The sequence below is a fragment of the Ursus maritimus genome, unplaced genomic scaffold (genome assembly GCF_017311325.1).
Source record: "Ursus maritimus isolate PB19 unplaced genomic scaffold, ASM1731132v1 scaffold_16, whole genome shotgun sequence".
NCBI lineage: Eukaryota > Metazoa > Chordata > Mammalia > Carnivora > Ursidae > Ursus > Ursus maritimus.
This window is the reverse complement of record NW_024424008.1, coordinates 7,717,280-7,741,407: the sequence shown is the minus strand read 5'-3', so window position 1 is coordinate 7,741,407 and position 24,128 is coordinate 7,717,280. Positions and strand designations below refer to the sequence as shown.

General features: G+C 59.1%; 1 protein-coding gene across 3 annotated transcripts in view; it reads left to right on the top strand.

Moving 5' to 3' along the window:
* PDE2A (phosphodiesterase 2A) overlaps positions 1-24,128 on the top strand; it is a 92,355-nt gene that overhangs the window by 15,407 nt on the left and 52,820 nt on the right. The window contains exons 1-2 of one of the 3 annotated variants that reach the window (XM_040630812.1): positions 12,116-12,233; positions 23,102-23,163. In XM_040630812.1, coding sequence (XP_040486746.1) covers positions 12,215-12,233; positions 23,102-23,163 — 81 coding nt within the window. In that variant the 5' untranslated portion in view covers positions 12,116-12,214. Of the gene's footprint in view, positions 1-12,095; positions 12,234-23,101; positions 23,164-24,128 lie in introns of those variants that run through there. The other 2 variants (XM_040630813.1, XM_040630811.1) reach the window with 2 other exon arrangements.

Below are 24,128 nucleotides of genomic sequence, written 5' to 3'. Positions count from 1 at the left end.
TGCCTCTTGTGTGTTGGTGGTAGTTGGGGAGGGCATCCAAGGAAGGACCTGGGAAGCCAGGGGCTTGGCTGAGGTCAGCAAGGGATTTCGGTCAGAAATTGATTAGGGTCAGGAACTTGGGCCGTCATGCTCCCAGCCCAGGCACTGCACCACAACCTTTACTTTGTACCCTCAAGGATCTTTGTTTCAATTGGGCACCCCTAGGAGGTGAGGGCATCACTGAGGCCCTCATACTCTCCCCAGGCTCTTCCTAGCCCTGGGGTCTGATATTGGGTCTGCTGTGGCTGGAACTGATCAGGGCAGAGAGAGACATTTAGCCCCGTTGTCCTGATGAAGAAACTGAGGTCTCAGGGCAACAGTGACTCACTCAGGGTTACTGAACATGTCAATGCTGGGAGGGCCTGGCTGCCTGGCCCTTAGCCTGTCTACACTCCCCCTACCTCGCAGCTGTCCCCTTGCCTCACTTCCACCCCACTATGCAGCATTGCTGGGCCTGCCGGCTTTGATGGATGGCCCCACAGCTCAGCCTCCCTCCCATTCCTTTCCGGATGCTGGGCCGTTAGCCTTCTAATCACCAGTTCTGCCTGGTGGCCGCCAAGCCATCCATCTCCCTCCTACAGCTTCACCCAGCACAGGTGGAGGTTTTTTGGCAGGGAGAGGAGCAGTGCAGCAATTCCCCCTTCTCTGAGGTTGGCCTGAGAGTGTAGAGCCCCTACTCTAGGGGAGTCAAGGGTTAGGGAGCAGCAGTACTCCCCTTGCTGGAGTACCAGAAATCCCTCCTCCCAAGGATACCTACACAGGCATACATGCCCACATGCTCAGTGACAGTAATAAAATAAAAACTCTCATGTATCAAAAAATACTGTATGCCAAGCATTGTGCCACAGTTCTGCGTGTATACTGACATTTATCCTGTGAGTGGGGTACTACTGGTAACTACACTGCAGAGATAAGGAAACTGAAGCTCAGAGAGATTAAGTGACTTTCACAGGCGCACATACCCAGGAAATGGAGGAGCCGGGATTTGAACCCAAGTCGTATGGCTTACATCTTGTTATTTGCAACTCCTTTGCTATACTGGCGTACTTATGTATGCACACATGCGCACACAAACACATGTACACGTGCACACACGTCCATGCATGAACATGAGCCTTCATGCTGGCCCTTGCACCACAAGTCTACCTGGTCCAGGTAGACAGGGGAGTAGGGAGAGTGCTGGGCTGAGGAAGAGATGAGGAGTCCTGGCTCGTTGTCCCCAGGCTGCCCCCAGAATCACCCTGGCAGTGACACCGATCAGCTGGAGGGCTGCATGGAGGAGGCAGCTTCCAGGCATCAGGAAGAGGAGGCTGGGAGGCAGTGGATCGATAATGCCTGCAGCGCCGCCTTCCAGGAACTGGGGCTCCAGGGAGTGTGGCGCCATGGGTCGATCATCTGGCTGCAGCCCAGGCCCAGCAGGAGGCGTGTGCGTGCAGAGTGTGGCTGGTGAGCGGCAGCCTGCTGCCCCTGTGCCCCCAGATCTGCGTGCTCTCCCTTCTCCCTTTCTCTCCGCTTTTGTTGTTGTCCCTACACCTCCCCATTCCTCCCCCTTCTGCCCCCCCATAATCGACCCTGCAGCTGAGGGTCAAACTGCCAGTTCCCAGGCACCTGTGTGCACCCACGGCTATGGAGCCACTCTGCCCCAGAGGCTGCTTCCAGGGTGCATGCTGCGAGGTGTGGGGGGCCGAGCAGAAAGGCCAGGGGCCGGGAGCTGCAGGAGGTGGGGGCAAGCCCTCAGAGCCCTAGGAGATGATTTAATGAGATAATGAATGTAAAGTGCTTCACACCACCAGGGGCACATAGTAGGTGCTTGATTAGACTGCGTCTTGTTCCTCCCTCAGGAGCGTGGAGCGAGAAGGCTGGTGCGGATGGGGGTGGATGGGGCGCCTCTGGAGGCACATGAGCTCCCCAGCGGCTGTCAGGTGCAGCTGACAGTATTAACAATCCCCAGGACGATTAGCAGTGGGAGAGAGGGGGAGAGAGAGATCAGAACCTGACACCTGACGGACCCATTCTGACTTGGGGGGAGGGCAGCCGGTGCCGGGAGGAGTGGTGGCCAGAGCGGGCTGCAGACCGTCCCCCACCCCCCGCCGTCTGAGACGGGCCCCTGAGCAGGCCCCTCCTGGAGCAGCTGCCTCCACCCCTGCAGAGAGGCTTCCACCAGGCTCTCCGAGTTGCACTGGCCCCCAGAGACCTGGGTTCAGGTCCTCATTCAGGTACCTGCTGGCTGGCGGTGGCTTGTTACAGTGAGTCACTCCCTTTGGGGGGCCTCAGTCTTCTCATTTGTAACAGGTTACGGGGAAGATCAAATGAGATGTCGCCCATTAAGTGCCTGCCACTTCCCTGTCCCCAAGGAGCCAGGCCACTTGGGGTTCCTCAGAGTCTGGCTTTCCTGGTCACACCCCTGAGAGGGACAGGTGTGGGCCATCTCGCCACCAGATGCTGTCTGCTCCATCCTTGGGTCGCCAGTGTCCCGACACAGGATTGTTGAGGAAGAAGGAAATAAAAGGGGTCCCATCTTAGTTTCTGTTATCTTCTTCACTCTGGTAGGGGGACACATGTGCCTCTTTGTACCCACCACATTCATGGGAAACCAAGGAGTGGTCTGACTCCGGTGAGGGTGAGAGGAGCTCTGGACTGGGATTCCCAACGCCTGCCTTCCCACCGTTTCAGGGAGTGCCTCACTGTCCGATCTTGGGCAAGACCTGTCCCTGGGGGATTAGAGAGACATGGGACCTCTGACCAGCCTCTAGTTTGAGGGCCTAGATGATTCTGTATTCTGCAGGAAAGGGTGGGTGAGGGGCTGGTGGTACAAGGCTGGTGACACCCATGCCACCGATGGGCAGACTCAGGAGGAGGGGCCCGCTCAGGACTCCTGTGCCCTCGTCCTCACACTGCGATAGGCCTGCCCCTGCTGCCGTCTGCTCTGCCTCCAAGTCCCTGCTGCCCCACCTGCCCCTCCATTCCTAGTCCTCTTTTCCTTTATTTTCTGACTGTCTTGTCTCCTGCCTCAGGCTTATCTCCTCCGTCACATGTCCATCCATCTCTGTCATCCCCTGTGGCTTCCTCCTTCTCTCTGGCACACCCTTTCCCTTCCCTGGGAGTCACGTCTGTCTGGGAGTTTGTCCTTCCCTGCCAACTGTCTAAGTGAGTGGTTTCTGTGACTCTGACCAGCTCTTGTCTTCTCCCACCTTCCTGCGTCTTCCTCTCTCTGATCGTGTCTCTGCCTTTCACTGTCTCTGGACTCCCTTTGTCTGTCTCCGCAAGTCTTTCTCTGCCCTTATCTCTGGGTTTCTGTCCTTTAGAGCCTGCCTGGTCCTGCCCCTTTGCCTCCTTCCTCCCCTTGCGTGCCCAGCCAGCCTGGAGAATGGAGTAGCCCATGCCCCTTCTCTCCCTCTCTCCCTGGCTGCCTTGGAAGCCCCTGACAATGCCCTCCGCCCCGCCCTGCGCCGGGGCCTTGTTGCTAGGCCTTGGGCAGGCAGCACCTGGCTTCCATAGCGACGGCTGCTTAGAAACGAAACGCCACATCTCCTGGTCCCACCACGGAGTCTTTACGAGTCTTTGCGGGATCCAGTGCCTTTCGATCAATCAGGACAGGAAATGTGGCCGGCTCTAGGCTGCCTCCAGCTCAGGGAGGCAAGAGAAGAGGGAGCCACAGTCTTTGCCTTCTGGAGCTTGGGGCGGCTGGGACCCTGGGCCAAGGAGGGACCGCGGAAGGAGGCCCCTGGGCTCTTCTCAGGAGTCAGCCTGCTCCCGGGAGGTATGGGTCTGCCACGAGCCCAGTTTGGATTACTCTTCTACTATTTCTAGCTATGTGACTTTACACAAATGACCTCATGCCCCAGGACCTCAGCTTTATCAATGGTAATGTCAGGCTAATAATATCGTAGGGACTAAATGAAAGAAGCAACCAGGTGGGCCTGGCACTTGGAAGGTGGTCCCTGATGGTAGTCCCTCCCTTCTCCTTTAAAGTTGCCTGAGATTTAATTAGCAGAAAGGAGGGTGATGGACAGCCGTGTTAGCAAGAGACCGGAGGCTGGAGTGCACCTCCCATGTGCAGGGGCCCTCTCTCTTACCTGGTATTCACAAAGACTCGAGCCCCCAGACCGTCAGGCTCTGAGGGGCATGGAGACCTGAGCGGAGTTCTGGCTCGTCAGGCAGTTAGAATAATGGAGTCCTGGACTCCTACATTCTCGGGACTCCAGGCTCTTGCACACATAGAACGTAAGAAGCACAGACTCTTGAAATAAAGGGACGTTATAATAGAGGCTTGATTTTCTTAGAACACAAAGCTCTGGGAGTTCTTGGAACCTCAAAGCCACAGACAGGGGCCTCCCTCTATGAGCGTTTCTGCGTTGGCAGGGAGTTTTCAGAGCACAGTGCCTTGAGTCGCTGTTGCTTAGACTTTCTCGTGCCTCGGTATCTCTCATGGGCTTAGCTCTGAACAACCCTGGTGTGTGTGTGTGGGGGGGGGTTGCTGGGCTCAGTGACCGACTGCAGCCTGAGGCCCCTCTGGAGCAGGGCCAGCCCAGGAATAGCTGGCCGAGGAAAGCGGGGTGGCTTGTGGGCGGCAGCTGTCCAGGCGGGGCTGGGTGGGAGTCTGGGCACCCACCCTTGGCCGAGGACAAGCCTGCCCTCCTCTATCCACCGGGCCTGCAAGTCAGAGCACCCCTCATGGTCCTGCAGACTGGAGGGCAGGAGGCTCCAGTGAGGGGAGGAGATGGGGTGTGGGTTGGGATGTGGGGATGAGAGGAGGCGGTTCAGTAAGGGGGATGGGGCTTAGTAAAGGGGTGTGTGTTTGGTGAGAATGGAAGTTCAGTGAGGGGGTGGAGCTCAATGAGGGGGCTGGGGTTCAGTGAGGGCTGGGAGGTTCAGGTGAGGGGTGGGGCCAAGTGAGGGGCTGGGAGGCCAGTGAGGGGGTGGGGTCACGTGAAGGGGGCTGGGGTTCAGTGAAGGGGGTAGGTTCGGAGTGAGGGGCTGAGTGCCAGTGAGGGGTGGGGTTCAGTGAGGGGCTGGGAGCTCAGTGAGGGTCTAGGGTTCAGTGAGGGGGGGTTCAGTGAGGGGGTGGGGCTCAGTGAGGGGCTGAGCGCTCAGCATAGGGCTGGGTCTGTGGAGGTGCAAAGGACTCAACTGAGGGTGGGCCTCAGCATGGGGCTGGGGGGCTCAGTGGGGGCTGGGGTTCAGTGAGGGGGCTGGGGCTCAGTGAGGGGGGTGGGGTTCAGTGAGGGGGGTGGGGTTCACTGAGGGGCTGGGGTTCAGTGAGGGGCTGGGAGTTCAGTGAGGGGTGTAGGCTGTGGCTCACTGAAGGGGGCTGGGGCTCAGAGGGAGAGCTCGAGGGAGCTGCCGTGAGAGCTGTGGCTCACTGAGGGGGCTGGGGCTCAGTGAGGGGGCTGGGGTTCAGTGAGTGGGCTGGGGTTCAGTGAAGTAGACTTGGGGTACAGGAGGTTACAGTGAGGGCTGGGGCTTCAGTGAGGGTGGGGCAGTGCAGGTGAGTGGGGCTCGTGGGGTTCAGGAGTGGCTAGGAGGGCTGGCCAGTGAGTGGGCTGGGGTCCAGTGAAGGTGGTGGGGCTCAGTGAGGGGGCTGGGGCACAGTCAGGGGGCTGGGGCTCAGTGAGGGGGCGGGGTTCAGTGAGGGGATGGGGTTCAGTGTGGGGGTGGGGCTCAGTGAAGGGGGTGGGGCTCAGTGAGGGGGCTAGGGTTCAGTGAGGGGGCTGGGGTTCAGTGAGGGGGTGGGGCTCAGTGAGGGGGCTGGGGCTCAGTGAGGGGGTGGCGCTCAGTGAGGGGGTGGGGCTCAGTGGATGTTGCTGAAGTAATTTCTTAGCACTGCACTATCTCTGCAGTACCCCAGGCTCCTGAGGATGGTGGTTGGGGTTAGGGGAGCCTGAGCACCTCAAACCCATTTGCCTTCCCTTGTGGTAGGCTGAGAGCCTAGAGCTCCTTTTCCCACCTCTTCCCAAAGCTGGAAAGATTGGCAGAGCTGCTGAGAAAGCTGGGATCTGCTTCTCCTTCTGTTCATCTTCCTTCCTGGTTTCCATGGGAATCGTGGCTCAGGACGATCAGGGTTTACCAGGATGGTGCTGGGGGAGGAGTCAGCATCGGGCAGAGCCATCCCACATAGGAAGTGGTTGGCTGCTAAGAAAGTGAGCTCCCTGTCCCTGGGAGTGTGCAAGCAGAGGCTAGGTCAGCAGTCAGGGTGACTTTAGAAAGGGGCTCAGATGAAGCAAGCAGTTAGGAGGCCTCTTCCCTGGGACATGTAGGTTTTGTGTGCTGGGCCCAGATGGCCCCGATCTTCCTGACATCCCTGTGCCTATTGAGGGGGTCATGACACCTTGGGCTCTTCCCCCACACCCACCCCCCATTCCTACTCTCTGTGCCTGGCCCTGAGCTGGACATGCACACGTGGAGCTGAATCAGACCTTTCTCTTCCCGGAGGGGCGACGGGTCTGCCTGGGGAGGCACACAGGGCAACAGACACAGTGGGGCACATCCTCCATAAGGGAGCAGACGGGGCTGGCAAGAAGATTCTTCCACTGATTTATGTAGTCAAAAGATGTCTTTTGGAGCAACTCTTCCGGGTTGAGCCTTGTTCTAGGTGCTGGGGTCACAACAATGAACAAAACAGAGAGAGTCTTGTTCCCTGGAGCGGACAGCACAGAGCACCTGGCTAAGCGCGGAGTGATGGCAAGCGCTGGTTGGCGGATCTGGAAGCCGTGAGGAGTGTGGCCAAAAGGCAGCACAGGTGTGGCCTGAAAGGAAGTTTGTTCGGTGGTGGGGTTAAGGGCCTTGAAGGGCTCCAGCTTTGTCCTGCAGGCAATTGGGAGCCATTGAGTGTGGGTGAGGCTGCAGAAAAGATTACTCCTGCAGGTATGGGCCTCGGGAGGGAGGCACAGTGGTCCCTGGAGGAAGCCCTGGCGCAGACATGCCCACCTGTGCCTCTGTGTGTAGGAGTCATGTGAGTGTATTTATAGGTATAGGTGTGTGTGTGTGTGTGTGTGTGTGTGAGCGGTAAGAGTGTGTTTGTGTATCTGTGGGAAGATGGTGAGTGTGGGTGTGGTTACGGTGTCCTGGGGAGGCCTTGTGTGGTGGTAGAAGGATCTTGGGGTTTGCAGATGATAAGAGCAGACACCAAGGCCTGACATGTGCCAAGGCCCGAGTCCCACGGACCTCAGCCCGGATGTGAGCCTGCAGCTCCTGGCCTGGTCCGGGCCAGAATCCTGGCAGCTCCCTTACCCTCTAGCGTCATGGACCCGGGCATCTGCTGCAGACAAGCGTGTATCCAAATAACAGGGAAATGGATGAGCCCCGCGGCTGACTCACCCCGTCCCCATAGCCCCGGGGCTTGAGTTCGCTCAGCCTGTGCTCTTCCCCACTCCGCTGCGGCGGGGGCTCTGGGGGCAGGCCCCGCTCACCCGCAGCCCAAATCCATATTCCCCAGCACCTGCCTGTGGCCAGAGCCATTCTCTGTGAGGGCTACCCCCACATCTGGGGCCATAGCCAAGGGACACACAGAGCTGACCCGGGCTGGTGGCCACGGCAGCTCCCCTGTTAGGTGTGAATCTGAGTACATACATACTCGCACCTTTGCACGTGCATTCACACATGAATGCACATTTTTTATATTGGACACTTGTGCACACCTACGACTGTTCACATATGCCTGCGTGTGTGCATACACACTCACCTGCCCACACAGACCTGTGTGCGCACACATACATATACGCACGTTCCACAGATACACAACACACACGCACACACACACGCACGCACACACACATTCAGCTCTACCATGGAAGTATCACACACCCTCCCAAAAGAAAGAAATTTACAAACCCGTAGTCATACTCTCTCCTGCCTTCACCCACCCCGGGCTCACAGGCCCGGGTGCAAGGCCTTGCACACCTGCACACACACACAGCTACTTAGGTGGCTTTAGCCATGCTCTCTCCGGGGCTGAAGTGTGGAGGACAGGCCGTAGACGGACACAGAAGCTGTAGGGATGTCCGCTTCTGCCAGGCGCCTTTTGGATTGTCCCTTCGCAGGGCCCCTAGGATGGTAGAGTCCCTGGGCTCCACACCCCAAGTCATGGAAAGGCTGACTCACGCACGCTGTCTCCTGAGGAGCTTCCCATATTGGGATCTGGTCCTTGTTCACAGTCCTTGGGTCTGGCATGCCCGGGCAGGCCTGCCTGCCCAAGGAAGCTGCTTTGTGCCCGGCTAGGCCTACCTCCACCTGAGCTGCCCGAACCCTCAGTGAGAGCCAGGCCAACTTTTACAGTTGCTGAGAAGTCTGAGGCCAGAGAGAGCCAGAACCTTGCCTGAGGTCACCCAGTGTGTCAGGGCAGGCTTCATTCGGATTTGAACTTCAGCTTCCAGGAATCCGACCATGGTTACCAGCCACGGGATGGGTGCATGTCAGGCGCCAGACAGGCTTATGGAAGTAGGACATGTGGGCATGGGGAACGAGAGCAGATTGGGGGTCTCCTGGGGGTGTGCCGGTACTACTCTGTCAGCTGGAAAGATGGCGAGCAGGAAAGTCGGCTCTCCTGGCCCAGGTAAGGAAGTGTTTTGTGAGCACAGTGGCCCACAGGGGTGTCATTATTACCAGGAACAACAAAGAGCCGGTTTCTGGACAGGGCCTGAGGTTTGGGGGGCCTGGTACCCAGGTTGACAGGCTGTTGGCTGAGTCACTTTTTCCTAAAAATACTCAGTAGCTGGGCCACCGGGCAGTTAGAGCGGCCCATAAGGTGGGGTGACGAAGAAAAGCAGCGTGTAGAGGGGCTGGGTGTGGCATTCCTGGGGCTGGGCTCCCTTGTGGTGGTGGCGGAGATGGGCAGAGGGTTCAGGGACTGGGAGCATAGAACCCTCAGTCACTGCATTGTTGGGGGCAAAAGGAGAGGTGGGAAAATCTGTTTTTCTCACATGCCTTTCTTCAAGATGTGTGTGGAGCATGAATTTAGGGCACAGATTGGAGCCAGATGGCCCGGGTTTGAATTTTGGCTCCATTACTTACTGTGTGACTGTGGACAAGTTACTTGGTCTCTCTGTGCCTCAGAGTTCCTTACCTGTAACATGTGGCTAATAACAGATCTGACCTTCTAGTGTTGTTGAGAAGCTGAAATGGGAGGCACATTGTAAGTGTTGAATAAATGTTAAAGGCCCTCAGACACAGGGTCCCCCAGCTCCAGATGTACGCACTCAGGCCTTAGGGGCCAGCCCTGTCCCTTGATTCCAGGGGACTGAGGTCAGCTGGGAACAAGAGGCAGCCCATCAGCCAGGGTTCTTAAACCTGGCAGCAAATTAGAATCACCTGGGAACATTTAAAAATATCTGGGATGGGGGAGTCCCAGGCATGAGCCAGGGTGAGAACCCAACACGGACTCACAGAATGCGGAGCCACTCACAGAATGCGGAGCAGACAGGGATTTGTGGGGGAACGGAGGGGGGTCCTCGCCTTGCAGGAAGAGTCACTTCCTGGCAGTGAGGGCTTGGGCGTGGCCTGTCGCTTTGCCGTCTAGGGGAGCCTCTTCTGGGCGCGAGCTGGATGGAGAATTCCAGGGATTACATAGGGAGGGGGTGTTTTTGAAAAAGCCTCTGTATCCTGCCAAGCATCAAAAGAAAGAAGTTTGTTTTTTGAATCTGGTGTATTAACATTTCACGGATGGGGAAAATGGGGTCCAGAGAGGTTCAGCGGCCCGCTCAGAATTACACAGCAAGTCTAGGGCAGTTAGGGCTCCAACCCTCTGGCTCCAGCCGTTGAGCTGCAGTGTAAGATGACTGAGGAAGATCTGAGAAAGAACTTTCCAGGAGGTGAGCGCTGTGGATGTCCTGCCTAGAGCCGAGAGCCCAAGGGATGGTGGCTGTGCCAGACCAGGGTCGGCTCTTGATTGCAGGCTCTGACACGGCTTCCCTTGAAGAATAGCTCCGGCCAGTGGCCGTAACAGATGCCGTCTAGATACCTGTGTCCCAGCCAGTCTAGAAAAGCTCGGGACTGACAGGTGCTTAGGATTTGCCTGGTGATTTATGCCCTGGGTTCAGACTCCTCCCATATAGCCTTTACATTGGTCACCCCCTTTACGGGGCAGGAAACTGAGGCCAAAAAAGGAAGGGAGGCCCTTTTCTGGGCCAGAACCTTTACACCATCCTAGCCCATGTAGATTTCTAGAGTATTTAAAAAGTAGGCCACATTGCCCCAATTTGAAGATAGAGTAAAATACATTGACTTGGCCTGGATCACTTAGTGAGAGAAAAGCTTCCCACTTCTCCCCATGTTCCCAGACATGACACCCAGGAAAGACAAAGAAGGGGGACCCAGAGGACTAAGGTAGCAGCAAGGGAAGGCCTCCTGGAGGAGGTGGGCCTCTGGCCCCTGAATGATAAGCAGGCTGACAGGATCTGGAGGGCATCAGGGCTAGGGCGGCATAGGTAAGGGTCTAGCGGTGAGAATGAGGCAGTCACCCATCTGCGTAGAGAAGAAAGTATACATTTAAGGACGGCGGCGAGAGGTTCAAAGTCAGGGCTAAATTACAGAGGGTCTGCCATGTCAGACTGAGGCCTTGGGCTTTCTTGTGTTTGTAGTAGGGAGTCTTTCAAGGTGTCTGAGCAGAGGAAGAAGCATGTTCAGAGCTGGGCCTTAGAAACAGAGGTGGGAGAAATCCTGGCTTGGAGGGGTTCCCCCTGAGCTGATGGCACAGCCAGGGCTTGGCCAGCCTGTGTGCCAGGGGCCTGGACTGTGTCCAGGACTGGGCTCAGTGACTCAAGGTTGAGGAAATCACTCCCCAGGGAGAAAGGGCCCAGATGAATCAGCCCCATGAGGTGGGGAGGCTGGGGGCTCACTGAGTCACCCTCCAAGTGGGGCCCACAGTGCAGTGGGAAGGATTCAGGTCAGACCACAGCGAGGGCTGTCAGGGCATTCTGGCCGCCTTCCCACCTTTATCGGGGTTGATTATCCTGGCAGTCTTGTGAAAGAGATGGGAAAACTGAGGCCCAGAAACGGGAGGGAATCTGACCAAGGTCATGCAGCAAGTCGCTGGCAAAGGCCAGGAGTGATGCAAAGCGCACCCTCCAGTCCAGACACGTCCTACCACCCCAGCGGATCTCACGGCAAGTGGAGGCTAGGAACTGGGTGGGTCCAGGCAGGGAGCTGGCCCAGGTGACCCTTCCTCCCTCCGCCTGCCCCCCACTTTCCTCGCCAGGCAGACGGCAAATAGGGCCGGCCTGCGCTGCCGCGATAGGACAGCAGGGGGCGCAGAAGCGTCACGGCTGCCGCAGGCGCCAGAGCACAGAGGCCGCTCTGCGGAGAACTGCGCTCCGGACGCGCGGGTCCCACCGGCGAACTGTGGACTGTGTGGCCCTGGGGCCTGCACCCTCTCCGGCTTCTGGGGACGCCAACGCAGACCTGCCTGTCCAGTGCTGGGGGGCCGGGGCGCCTACCCCGCACTCAGGAGTGGTGCGCCTGTTCGTGTGTGCGCTCGTGTGTCCGTGAGCACGTGTCCCCCGCACAGATTGGCTACTGCCCCAGGCCTGTCCGTCGCTGGGCGACCTCTAAAATTCTCCCCGACATCCCCGTTTCTCCTGAAGAGGAGCCGGCCCGGGGCTCCTTGCATCGGGTCAACGGCCCCTTCCCCCCAGCCTCCGCCTCCCGCCCCTCCCGTCATTGCGCTGGTCTCAGGACTTTCTAAGTGGGGGGGGGGGAGGACGCGATCAGACAAGAGAGGGGCTTCGAGAGGCGAGGTAGCGACAGGAAGGGCGAGGGGCCAGAGGAGCGAGCGGAAGCTGAGAGCTGGCTACCTGGTGGGGGATCCTAATAGCGGACAAGCTGGAAGAGTCTTGAGAGCGGAGAGAGAAGGGAGGTGAGAGCCAGGCGCGGGGGGCCTGGGGGTCCGCAGGTCGGACGAGCAGAGAGGTGCAGCTCGCTGTGGCGGGAGGGTAGGCGGGGCCGCGCGGTCGGGGGGCGGGGAGTGGGCGGGCCGGGGCGGGGCCGGGGCGGACCCTCGCGCGGACCCGGCGGAGCTGTCGCGGACGCGCTGACCGAGCGCAGCGGCCGGGCCGGCGGGCGGGCGGGCGGCTGCGAGCATGGTCCTGGTGCTGCACCACATCCTCATCGCTGTTGTCCAATTCCTCAGGCGGGGCCAGCAGGTCTTCCTCAAGCCGGACGAGCCGCCGCCGCCGCCGCAGCCATGCGCCGACAGCCTGCAGGTAGGGGGGCCCCCAGCGCTGGGCACGAGGGGGACGGGGTGTCGGGCGAGCGCCCGGCGGGGTCTTCTGAGGAGCGAGGAGCGTGCGGGGCACCGGCTCCGTGGTCCATTCTGCCCCCGAACCCACCTCAAGGTGGGGCCCCCTCCCCTAGCTCCCCTCCACTCCTGTGCTGGGACTGCAGCCCATACCCGGAGCCCTTGAAGCCCCAGCTCACAGTCCAAACCTCACCCCAGACTCAACCCCTTTCAGATCTGGGACTCCACTCCAAGCGCTGAACTCCCAATCCACAGTAGGACCCCAGTCCCCACCGAGAGCTCTGTTCAAACCTGGAAGCCCCTGCGTCCCAGATGAGTGGATGACCCCTGCCCAAACCCCTGAACACCCACTATATATGTCGGACTCCAAGTACACCCAGAACACCTGAACCCCCAGCTCTCAGCCAGGACCCCAAGTCAGAGCTGGAACCTCACCCCAACGCCCTGAACCTCTACTCGGCAGCCTCATCAGTGCCCCCACCCAGATTCCCACTCAAACATCTGGTCTTCGGTCCTCACCTGGGACTGTACCCCAGGGTCCAAATGTCTCTATCACAGCTTGCGTCTTTCTCTGCAGGACCCCCTCGCACCTGATTCCTGCTTTCCTATCCTCCCTCCCTCCTGTGTAGGAGGTCCTCTAGCCTTTTGGGGGTCTCACCCTCTCCTCTTGTTTCTCTCCGGTGTGGGGGTCCCACTTTATTCTCTGGTTTCTCCTCTGCCTTCTCTGAGTCCTTCCAGGCATCCTCTCTCTCTGCTCCTCCGTTTCTGTCTTTTGGTCTCTTTTGCCCATGTTCATCTCTCTCAGTCTGTCCATCACTTCCCCGCATTTCTCTAGGTCTCTATCTTTGTTCTACGGTCTCACCCTGTGATCATCCCTTCCCCTTATAGCTGCCTCTGCTTTGGGGTGAGGAAGGAATAGGCTCGGAGTGTGGGGCCAGTGTCCCCAGGACCTCCGCCTGCCCCATGTTGTCGGGCATGGCATGGTGTGGGCGCTGGTGGGACTAACCATGAAGGGCACAGCCCTTGGGCGGTGCCCAGGGATCTAAGGTGGGTGGGGATTGTGCCGTGGAGCACTGGGGTTCACAACTTATAAACCCCCCATCCCCGCTGTCCTGGTCTGGACTGGGGGCAGCTGGGGGCTTGGGATGGGGGAATGGGGGAGTAGACGGCAATCTGGTGCTCGTGACCCGTGGTGGGAGGTTTCCGGGGCTGGGTGAGTCTGGGGTGTGTGTGTTTGTGTAGGATGGGCCACGTCGCATGTGTTGGGTGTGCCTTGTGTGTGATCGTGTGTGACGTGTCATGTAGTACTGTGTGTGGCATCACCAGTGTGATTATTTGGGGGGACGCATGTGGGCTTATGGTGAGTGTGAGGATTGTGTGTATGGCGTTGCCTGTCGTGTGCAGCTGGGGAGGCTGCGTGGAGTGTGAAGTGGAAGCTGTATGTATGACATGTGTGTACAGGGAACACGTGTGTATGCGGTGTGTCTGTCTCCATGGGGTGGAGTTGTAGGGCCAGCCTGCATGGGGGTTTTGTGTGTGGTTGCGTATGTTCTCGGCTGTTGTGTGTAGCCAGGAAGAGCCACTGTGGGGGCCTGATGAAGGGTTTCACTGGACATCTTGGTGGAGGGGAGGAGGGTGGGGGAGCTGTGTGTGGGCCCGAGTGTGTTTGCAGCCTAGGTGGCTTAGAGTGCCGTGGTACATCCTGGGCTTGCTTGGGAAATGTGTCAGGACCTGGGAGTTGGTGTTTGAGTGTCACGTGTCTGTGGGATGGCTGTCTGTGCCACTCCGGGTAGGCAAGCGTGCAGCAGCAGCTAGGGCCAAGGGGTCCAAGGCCAGGGGCACGTTGACTAAGTGTGTGTGGGTCTGTGTGCCCACGTGCCCGTGGGGAGGAGGAGGCAGTGGGCAGGCAGGATCGTCTATACCACAGGTCTGTGTGTGTCCACAAACGTAGGACATTAGGAGTACACGTTATCTATGCAGGGTGTGTCTCTATGTCTAGATGGCGTGTGTGTTGAATTTAATTGGATGTGTGTGCCTGTGGTCGGGGAGGTGAGTGTGGGGTGTGTGAGGCGCGTGGTGGGAGGTTGAGTGTGAGCGTGGTGTGAAGTGTGGGTGTGTGAGCTCTGTGACTTTTCAGTGTGACATGTGGATTATGTGATCTTTTCTCCCTGTGAGCTGTTTATGTGTGGTGTGTGGTGAGAGGTGTGTGAAGGGTGTCAGTGAGCTAGCGGTGTGGCGGGGGGCAGTGTTGAGGGCCGTGCGATATGCTGCGGGGGGCAAGGAAGTGTGTGCACAAGGTGTGTGGGGTGAGGAACGAGGTATATAATGTTCGGCGTGTGTGGAATACAGCAGGTGTCCCATAAATGTTTGTGGAATGTTGTGTGTGTGCAGGGAGGACTTGGCTGCCATCCTGTCCTTGCTTCCCTCACAATTAGGTCCCCAGAGATGCCCAGTGACGTTCTGTCGTGGCCCGCCCCAAGCTAAGCTGCCTCTACCCTTTGCCCTTCGTCCTCCTCACTTTGACCAAGGCCTTTGTCTGGGGTTTCCGGCCGAGCAGGCGCTGGACAGGCGGGCGGCGGGTGATGTCGTGGTCTGGGAACCTTTGTTCTTTTCCTTTTGGTCTGTGTCGTGTTTTGGGCTGGGCTCTGGAGGAGGGAGGGGAGAGGGCGCACGTGTTTACTACCACCCCACAATGCTCCGCAGCGGGGAGGGGCTCGCACAGGCCACGGGGCCTGGGTGGAATCCCCAGTGGGGCCTCCTTGGCGCAAGAGCGCTGGGCATGGCGCTGGGTGAATTTGCCAACCGTGAGGTCTTCGTCCCATGGCTGGCCCGGTGCCCTTTCTGGCTCACGTCATCTCTGGGGTGCTGAGCAGCCAGGAGCCCCCCCTGTGCATGTCAACCTGTCCTCTTCCCTTCTCTGTGTGGCCCTCAGGAGTGTCCCTGGGCTGGGAGTCAACCAGGAAGGCTTTAATCTGTCTCCTCTTGTTGACCTCACATCTGACAGGAGGAAGAGTCCCCGTCCTCACGGAGACCCTTATCTGAAAAAGGAAGCCTGGTCACACTTTGGCGACCCTCTTGTCTGATAGGGGAGATGCCGGTCAGTAGGAGGACCCAGGTCAAACCCTCCAGAGAAAGTGGTGGGGAAGCCTTAGTGGGAGGCCTGCTGACAGGTATTTGAGAGGAAGAAGGGCCAGGACTCCTGACAATTGGAAGGCACAGACCACCAGAGTCATCAGGGGAGTATCACCTTCCAGAAGGTTCCCTGCTGTGGGTGGGCTTAAGCTGGGCCTGGAAGGGGGTGTTGAGTAGGCAGAGAAATGTGGCCTGGGGCTGAGGAAGATTCTGGCTCAACTGGAAAAAAGGATCTTGACGGGAGTTGATCCTTCCCAGGCCATACTGTCTGGCTTTGGATGGCCATCCCTGGGCCTCCAGGCTTCTCAAGCTTTCACCTCCCCTCTTCCCACCCCTTTGTCTTCAGCCAGAATGACTGTCATCGTCATCATCGTCATCGTCATCATCATCTTTTAGGCAGCTCTTTCCAGATTCCAACCTCCTTTAACAGATCAACTCATTCCCTTGTCTACAGCAGTTATCGTGCACCTGCTATGCACCAGGCGGGCCCCATCTGACGTAGTGGTGCCCGAATAGGCTTCCTGGGGCTCCCGCTGCCTGTGTCAGAGAAACCCCATCTTGCCAGCCCAGCCACACTGTCAGCCCCCTAGGCCCCGAGCGCACAACCCTCCCGTCTGTTTCCCCAGCCTCAGGTGCATTTGGTTCTGCGAGGCTCCGGGTGTGCACCCCATGGTGTTAGGCTCCCGCTCCCGATCGGAACGCAAGCTCTTCAGAAGCTAGGCCGGGTCTGCCCATCCCGTGTGTCCTGAGCTGGGCTCGGCACAGTCCAGATGGCCACATCAATCATCAGATGCCCATAACCCCCTGTAGGGGTGGCAGCCCATCTGCCATCTAGAGAAACCGAGGCCCAGAGCAAGAAGGGGACTTCAGGCAGCCTCCTCTTCAGACCCTCCTTTTACCAGTGTTACCAGAGACCAGAGAGGTCAGGTGATGTGTCCAAGTTTCACAGTAAGGTGACAGAACACAGCAATTCTGTATTTCCCAGAAAACAGCTCTCCTGGTCACCAGGCTGGGCTCCAGCCCCAGCACCGTGCTGCTCCCTGGCTGGCCTCCGTGCTGCCTGTGGCGTGTAAACGATTATTAATGACCCCCCTGGCCAGGAGACAGGAAACGTTTCCCAGCCACAGCTGGGGACATGCTCCCAGCCAGCCTCAGCCCTCCACACCCACCCTGGCCCTGGGGTCAGCACGCATGTTATCTCCGTGCCGCCTCAGCCTTCCCTACTCCTTCTGCCCAGCTGCCCCGTAGCCTTTTCCTCTCCAGGTTCCCGAACAAGAAGAGACAGAGCTTTCTGTTCCACATCTCTGTCTTCCCACTTTCTCCAGCTTGATTCCCTCCACCTTCCTCCCCGCCCCAGACCAGCCAGAAGCAGCCCTTCTCCTGGAGGTCTTTTCTGAATGCACTGCTAGACCCTCCAGGGGCCCTGTGCTGGGCCCTGACCACCAACTCTCCCTTCTGCAGACTTTGCTCCCACTCTGCTGGCCCTAAGTCTGGGTGGGGGACTTCCTGTGGCCTGTTCTCAATTGCCGTCTTAAGACTGACACTTGGAGGACCCTCCCAGGTGCCTCCTCCAGGAAGTCCCCAGCCCAACCCGGGGACTCTCACTCACTCCAAGCACCCCAGCCTGCCCGTCCAGGCTACACACTGTGTACTGCCGGGCCTTCATAGGTGGACGTTTATTGAGTACCTACTACGTGCCCAACAGAGACGGGAGGTAGAGATGAACACGGTGTGGGCTTTAAAGCCCAGCCACACACCGCCCCACGTGTGAGCCACAGTGCCTCTGTCCCATGGCAGCTAGGCGGACCCAGGTACCAGGGCTGATGGTGGGCAGGTGGTGGGGTGAAGGCAGGGGCACCGGCGAAGACTGATGCTGGTGGGCGATGTGGGGAGGGCAATGCTGGAGAGACTGGGAGGCTGTGGTGGGCAGAGCAGCAACCCTTGATTCAGCCCAGAGTGAGAGGGAGGGCAAGCTGGGAAGCTTCCAGGAGGAAACATATCTAATCTGAGAGCTAAGGGATGAGCTAGGAGAAAGTTCTGGACAGAGAGAAGGAGCAAATGGCAAATGTGAAGGCTTGCTGGTGACAGACAGAGGGAGGGAAGTGTGGTTCTACAGTTCTGTGGAGCTGGACCCTGGACTGCCAGGGCGCTGAGTCCCAGGTGTGTGTGTGTGTGTGTGTGTGTGTGTGTGTGTGTGTGTGTGTGTGAAGCTGGTGACGAGGCTGGCAAGGTCGGCAGGGCCGAACTGTGCAGGACTTATAAGCGAAGGGATTTGGACTTTTTCCAGAAGGAACTGGGTACTGGGGGCGGGGGGAGTAGGCTTGAAAGCAGGGCAGGGACTGCTCAGATCTGCTTGTTAGGAAAGCCTCTGAGCCACAGGTGGGGAGCACACGGAAGGGGTGAGGTGGGAGGCTGGTGCCGTGTGGGCCAGAGAAGGGGGATGAGGCCCAGGCAGAAGATGCAGAGGATGGAGGGCAGGAGACAGACCCTCGAGGGTGGAGGAGGGAGCCACTCAGCTGTGGAGGTACAGAGAGAGGGGGACTGCCGCCCTGGGGGTCTGGGTCGGCTCTCGAGCGCAGACAGGGCATGAGGGCAGATGCCCGGGCCTGCGTCAGGGCTCTCTCAGGTCCAAAAGGTCTCAGGAGGCTCTTCCGGGTCAGGAGCTTTGAGGCTAAACAGGGAGCAGGAGACCTGGACCCCGCTCTGGGCTCCAGCCTCTTCTTGGGCAGCACGGAGACTCGGGAACTGCCCTGGGCGAAGAGTGTTCGGAATTCAAAAATTAAAACAATCTGTGAAACGTAATATTTAATAAAATTCAAATCCAAAATGTACGAGTACATTCCAAAACAAGTTAAAATGTAAATTTATGAAAATGCTAAACACACTTGATGGTTCTAATATCAATTGTAAGTAAGCCTCCGTGGCTTCCCTCCCGCTCTGGGTCCAGCTCCCCTGAAGCTTCTGCCTCAGGTGCGGCCAACCCCCAGGGCTCCAGGACCTTCCAGTCCTGAGTTCAGGGCACCTCCTCTGGGGAGCCTGCCCTCTGGCTCGTGGCCTCAGGTGGCAGACGTTTTTTTTTCCTGTCCCCCACCCCCGAGGGAGTTGGCCCCTCGAGCTCCCCCACCCGTGGTTGTCTTTATTGAGGGGGCCGAGGTACAGACCTGGAGGAGGGAAGGGTGCTGAGGGATGGGGTGTCGGCTACAGTGCCCGGTGGGGTGGGGTGGGGGCGCAGGAAGACTTGGGGAGGGCCGGGGGGGGGCATGAGGGGAAGTGAGCAAAAGTGAATGAGCAGCGCCACTGCAACATGAACGCGGCCGTGTCCTACTGTAAAAGTGACACCAGTTCTAAAGCTCACTCGAACGTTATGGTCCCGTCTTGCAATCATAGGGTGGGCATTGCTTGGCTCGCACTCTCTGGTCATCGTGTGCCAGGCCATTTTCTGGGCTGCATTTTCTCGCCTGGAACAGGAGGACGTGGGGGTCAGCACCTCCGAGGGCTATGTGAGCTCGTGCTCTAGGGATGCCTGACTCTGCGAATCCGGCGTTGTCGGTCTGTGGGCTTCCAGCCTTCCACGACTCTTCGCTCCCAGCCAGGGCTGCGTGGAAGCGTGGTTGTGTGATTCCGACATTCTGCGCCTTGAAGTCGCTGAGACTCCGGGAGCCGAATAGGCGGGCATTCTGTGAATCCAGGATTCTAGGATTTGATGATTTGATGATTCAATGATTCTAAATGGGGCTGCTGGGAAGAGCTGCAGCCACCTGCCTTGTTAATGTCGATGTTAGGTTATTAAAAACATAACGAGAAGCAACGGAGAGAGCTCGGGATGGAGGGGGGCCCCCCCCGCGCCCAGGGTGTGGGGGAGAGGGGGAGGGGCCGGGCCAGTGTTGGGGGAAGGAGACCCTCTCCGCCTGGGTGACAGGGCCAGGGCGGATTCTCCTGCCACAACAGAAGCGGGGTCTGCCCGTGTGAGCGCTGCCGCTCCCTAAGCTTGCAGGATAAGGGGTCATTTCCTTCATCCCCCTGCCTCCATTCTTCAGCTATTTCAGATCACGGCAGAGAGAGGAGTGCCCTTTCCTCCCATCCCCTAAAGTCTTTGGGCAGAGATGTGGACAGACAGCAGAGGAAAGAGAGGGCTGCTCACCACCTACCCCCCTTCCCCGGCAGCCCTGGCCTGAGGGGGAAAACAGGACATGAACACTTCCTGGACACGGACGTGGAAATGCGCGAACCCCTGCTAGTGAGGGCCCCAAGTACAAAGGGCCTCCGGCTAGGGCAGAGGCCAGGGCAGCCAGAGGAGCCATGTGGGCATGGGCTGGTGAGCCCTCGGCACCCCTGGAGCTCGGGCCGAGGAGGGAGCACCCCGCTTCTGCCCTGGAGGTGGCTGTGGGAAGGGCTTGAGGAAGGAAGGGCCCAGGCCGGGGAGCCTGGAGAACGGATGACCAGTGGGTGCTCCCGTGTGGCACGGGCCCAGGGCCCAGCCCGGCTCAAGGCCAGGCCTTTTGCGCCACGGCTTGCTTGGGTTATGCCCGTGCCTCAGCACCTACGCCGGGCTTGGTGGTGAGCGGGGAACCTCTAGGCAGGAGAGAAGGATCTTTGGCCTCTAGAGAGCTCCTTCCAGCCTGGTAGCGGCTGCATGAGTCGCAGCCTGGTGGCCTCACAGATCAGGTGAGGGAGGCCGGGAGCTGGCCCAGGTCACACAGCACAGCAGGGCCTGACACCCAGCTTCCTGACTCTCGGAGCTGGGTGCTCCCCCGGTCTGCAGCTTCCCCCTTTCCCCTGGAACCCCTGGGGAACAGGAGCTGAGGCAGGACTCCTGTAGCGGGCAGAGCCCTTATCTGTCACTTCTCCATCTTGCTCCTCCCACAGGCCAGAAGGCAGGTAAGGTGGCCACAGCTGCTCCCTGCTATCCCCAAGCTTCCATTGTCTACCCTGAGGATAGGGTCCCCAGCTGCCCAACCCACAGTGAGCCTCCTGGGTTCTCCTGTCCCTTCACTCAGGCTCTCTCCCCACCCTGCAGGTCTCCCCCTCTGGCTGCTGTGTGTGTCAGTCTCTCTCCAAAGATTGTTACACTTGGACGGGCCCCAGGAGATCATCAGGTCCCATTTATTCTTCAGATGGGGAAAGTAGCTCAGAGAGGGGAAGGTCCTGCCGCAGGGGCACAGAGGACTGTGGCTGGCCCACGTCACAGACGCACACTGCCCTCCGTGTCAGGCGGCTAGGGTGAGGTCTGAGGTTATGACCCGCTGACGAGCTTCTCTCTTCAGCCCTGAGCTGTCCTCCCTCTTCTTTGCCCAGATTACTCTCTTGTCTGTCACTGGGCCTGCTGCCTAGCTGACCCCTACCTTAGGCAGACCCTGTCCTTGGGACACAGACCAGAGCTCAGGACTCCATGACCAGGATCAACACCCATGCACACGTGGACACGGACACATGCAAGTACAAACATGAGGACACACAAGTCCCAGGTGAAAACCTGTATCTCATAGTTAGGAGGCTGTTCTGGAACCTGGTGTTCTGTAAGGCACCACACACCTCCTCTTGGAAGCCCTCCAGGACCTCTCTGCAGACTGTCTCCATCTCACTTGCCTCTTTATGACAGCTGGGTTCTATGATCCTAGGTTCTTCTTCTGTGACAGCCAGGTCATGGGTGAGTCTCCTCCTAGTCCTAAGGCCCTCCCTTCAGTGTCCCCTCCTTCTGTCTCCAGGAGGGGCTCAGCTTCCTGTGGCTGGGTGGGGAGAGCCCTGAGGTCCCCAGAGGACAGTGGGACAATGGGGAGGCGGTGACAGATGAGACATTATGTCTTCTCCAAAGCAGGCTCCACCCTCCCCTAACCTCCTGGCCGGTGCTGGGGCACAGCTCTGACTTGTGGGCCCCTTAGGGTCCTGGTCTGACCCCACAGCCTTGACCCCTCAGTGTAGAGGTCAGAGGTTCAGACCCACAACCCACTCAGCAGTTGTCTAACTGGAGGCTGTGGAGTCCAGCTCCCCAGGAGGCCAGCAGCATATGACGGCTGCTGCAGCTCCCCAGGAGTGAGCTGGACTGGCCTGCCTGTGGGGTAGGCAGGGGCGTGGTAAATACTGAGGCAGGCTGGGAGTACAGAGGAGCCGTGAACGCCTACCTTCCCCATGCTGGAAGCTGGTGATGGGGAGCCAGGAGCACCGGCAGGCCTCTCCAGAGTGTGGTGGAGAGGCCAACGGGTATTTGGAGAATCACAACTGGCCCTGCCTCCAGTGGGGCAGTGGGTGGGCCATCGGAGGCCTGGGTGGAAATGAAGGCTGAGGCCTGTGGACAAAGGGACGGGCTTGGGGTTAGGTATTTAGCTCGGCCCTCGTCATTTCCTCCGCCGGACATGGCTGGCTTAGCGGGGTCATCGCACAGAGGGAAGGAACAGGCCGGGACCGATGCATGCCGGGCCCTACGATAGACTCAGGCACGTGGGTGACCTGGTCACACCCTGGGCTGCAGTCAGTCCCCCGTCAAAGCCCAGCCATGCGGCCACAGTCACCCTGGGGGATGGCCACCTCTGGACCACTGCTCCCCACGCAGATGCAGTCTTTCTGGGCAGCACTCGGGCCTGGCTGTAGGCATGGCCGAGGTGGGAGCCCCCACAGGACACAGGGACTTGTGGGACAACCAGACGCCCTGCCCCAGCCACACCGAGCATCCACACGCCAGGTGCAGCTACTGTCACCCCTATGGTGACCCAAGGAGAGCCATAAATTCCAGCAAGTCACAGGCAGGTGTCCAGGGCCTGGGTGAGAAGAGAGGGGCACCAGGCAGGGAATGAAGAACCCCCCCCATGACAGACTGCGCCCTCCCCCCAGTTTGCTGAGTGCCCGAGGCTGTTTATTTCCTAGCAGGGATGGGTGTCTCATCCCTCTCCCTCTCCCCGTCCCCACCACACGCTTCCAAAGCTGCCAAATCAAATCAGCCCCTGCGCCCGCGCCAGGCTGGCATGGCGGCCAGCAGCTGACTGGAATGAAGCCAGGCTCAGAATATCCCGCCGCCTGTGCCTGTCCGATGCCTGGGTGTGCTTGTCGGGTGGGGGCGGGGAGGGGCAGCCAGCCCCTGGGCAGTGCCTTGGAGAGGCTGGGCTTTCTGGATGCCACCTGGGTGGTAGGCTTCTGGAGACTGAGTGAGCGGCTCCCTGGTGTGTCTGCCAGCATTTGAGGAGCTGTGGCACACGGACCGGGGGTGGGGGCAACTAGAGCCCAGGAGACTGGGTGTTAAGCTGGGGTTGGGGGCTCACACAGAGGATCATGACAGCAGCCCTGGCTGGGAGCCCGGCCCCGTGACTGTGTAAGCCAGACGTTACAGACCCCAGTTTACAGATGGGGAAACCGAGGCTTACAGAGGGGTCGTGAAGTTCCCTGGAGAGAAGTGGAAGTGGAGGGGGGCCTCAGGAGGAGTAAAAATGCAGTTGTTTCCCCTCCTGAGGAGGCCCTGCTGAAAGAAAGAGCTCAGCTCTGTTCTCAGAGTCGAGGGCAGAGAATATGCCAGAGCCAGAGGTGCCCATCTGAAATAGGGGGTAAGAAGGGGGTGTGGGGAGAGAGCAGGGCAAAATCAGGCAAGACTCCCTGAGGAGGCCCCCTGTGGGCAACAGGAGGCCCTGGGCCAGCTGGGGCTGGGGGCGGGGGCAAGCTGGGGAGAAGGGGAGAAGGCCTGGCAGGCCTCAGCCCCTGGCCTTCTTGTCTCTGCAGCCAGCCGGGACCTCCTTGCCCAGGAGCCAGTGCCCCCAGGGAGTAGAGACGCCCGACTGGAGGTGAGAGCTCAGCGGAGGGGGGACTGGGTGGGCTTGGAGGGGTGGGGCACAGACTGGGGGTCAGTCTGAGCACTGCCCCCACCCCTGGGAGGACTGGGAGGCTGGAGCCGAATCCCAGCCCCGCCCCCTCCAGCCTAGGGTCACCCTGCTCCAAGATCACCTTCCCTGCCCTATTTCTGGGGCTCTTTCCCCCTGAGGAGAGATGGAGAGAGTCATTTCAGACCCTCTCTAGGCCTCCCCACCCTCACCTGACAATTCCTTGTTGATTCTCCGCCCTAAGTGTTTTCGGAATTCCTCTTCTCCTCTGATCCCTGCCACCTGCCCCAGATCCCTCTCCTCCCCCCATATCCCTGCCCCACCAGCCTCCAAGACTGGTTATCTTTCCCCTTGACGGCTCCCTGGCTGGCTGCTTTCAGTCGCCCCACTCTCCATGCAGCTGCCAGAAGGCTCTTCCTAACATGCAAACCTGAATTTGTCCCTTTTCTGCTCAAAAATCCATGCTTCCCATCCTCCTGCTCCTTCTGCAGCCCCAGCCAGGCCGCAGTCCCCCCTTTATCCATCCTGCCTCCCCAGAACCACTCCTGCCGCTCTCTTCTCCCTCACCTTCCCAAATCTTTCTGGGCTCAGCTCTAGCCTCCCCTCCTCCGGGAAGCCCTCCCTGTCCTTCCTGCTGCCTCCTCTGAGCTCTCCCTGCCTGGCAGTCAGATGGGGCATTCTGATGTCTGTGCCATTAACACCCTGGTTTCTCTGTTATGCGACTCTATAGGTCTCCCCTCTGAACTGTGACTCCTTAGCCTGGGGACTGGGCCTCTTTCCTTCCTGAGTCTCCCACTGCCCTCCAAAAGGGGGCCTGGCAAGGGCTCAGTGAGTGCATTTCCTTTGAGATGAGGGATGCCATCCGCAGCCCTGACCACGCCTTTGGGGTGCCTCATAGGCACCTACAGTGCTCAGAGGGGCCTCGGGCA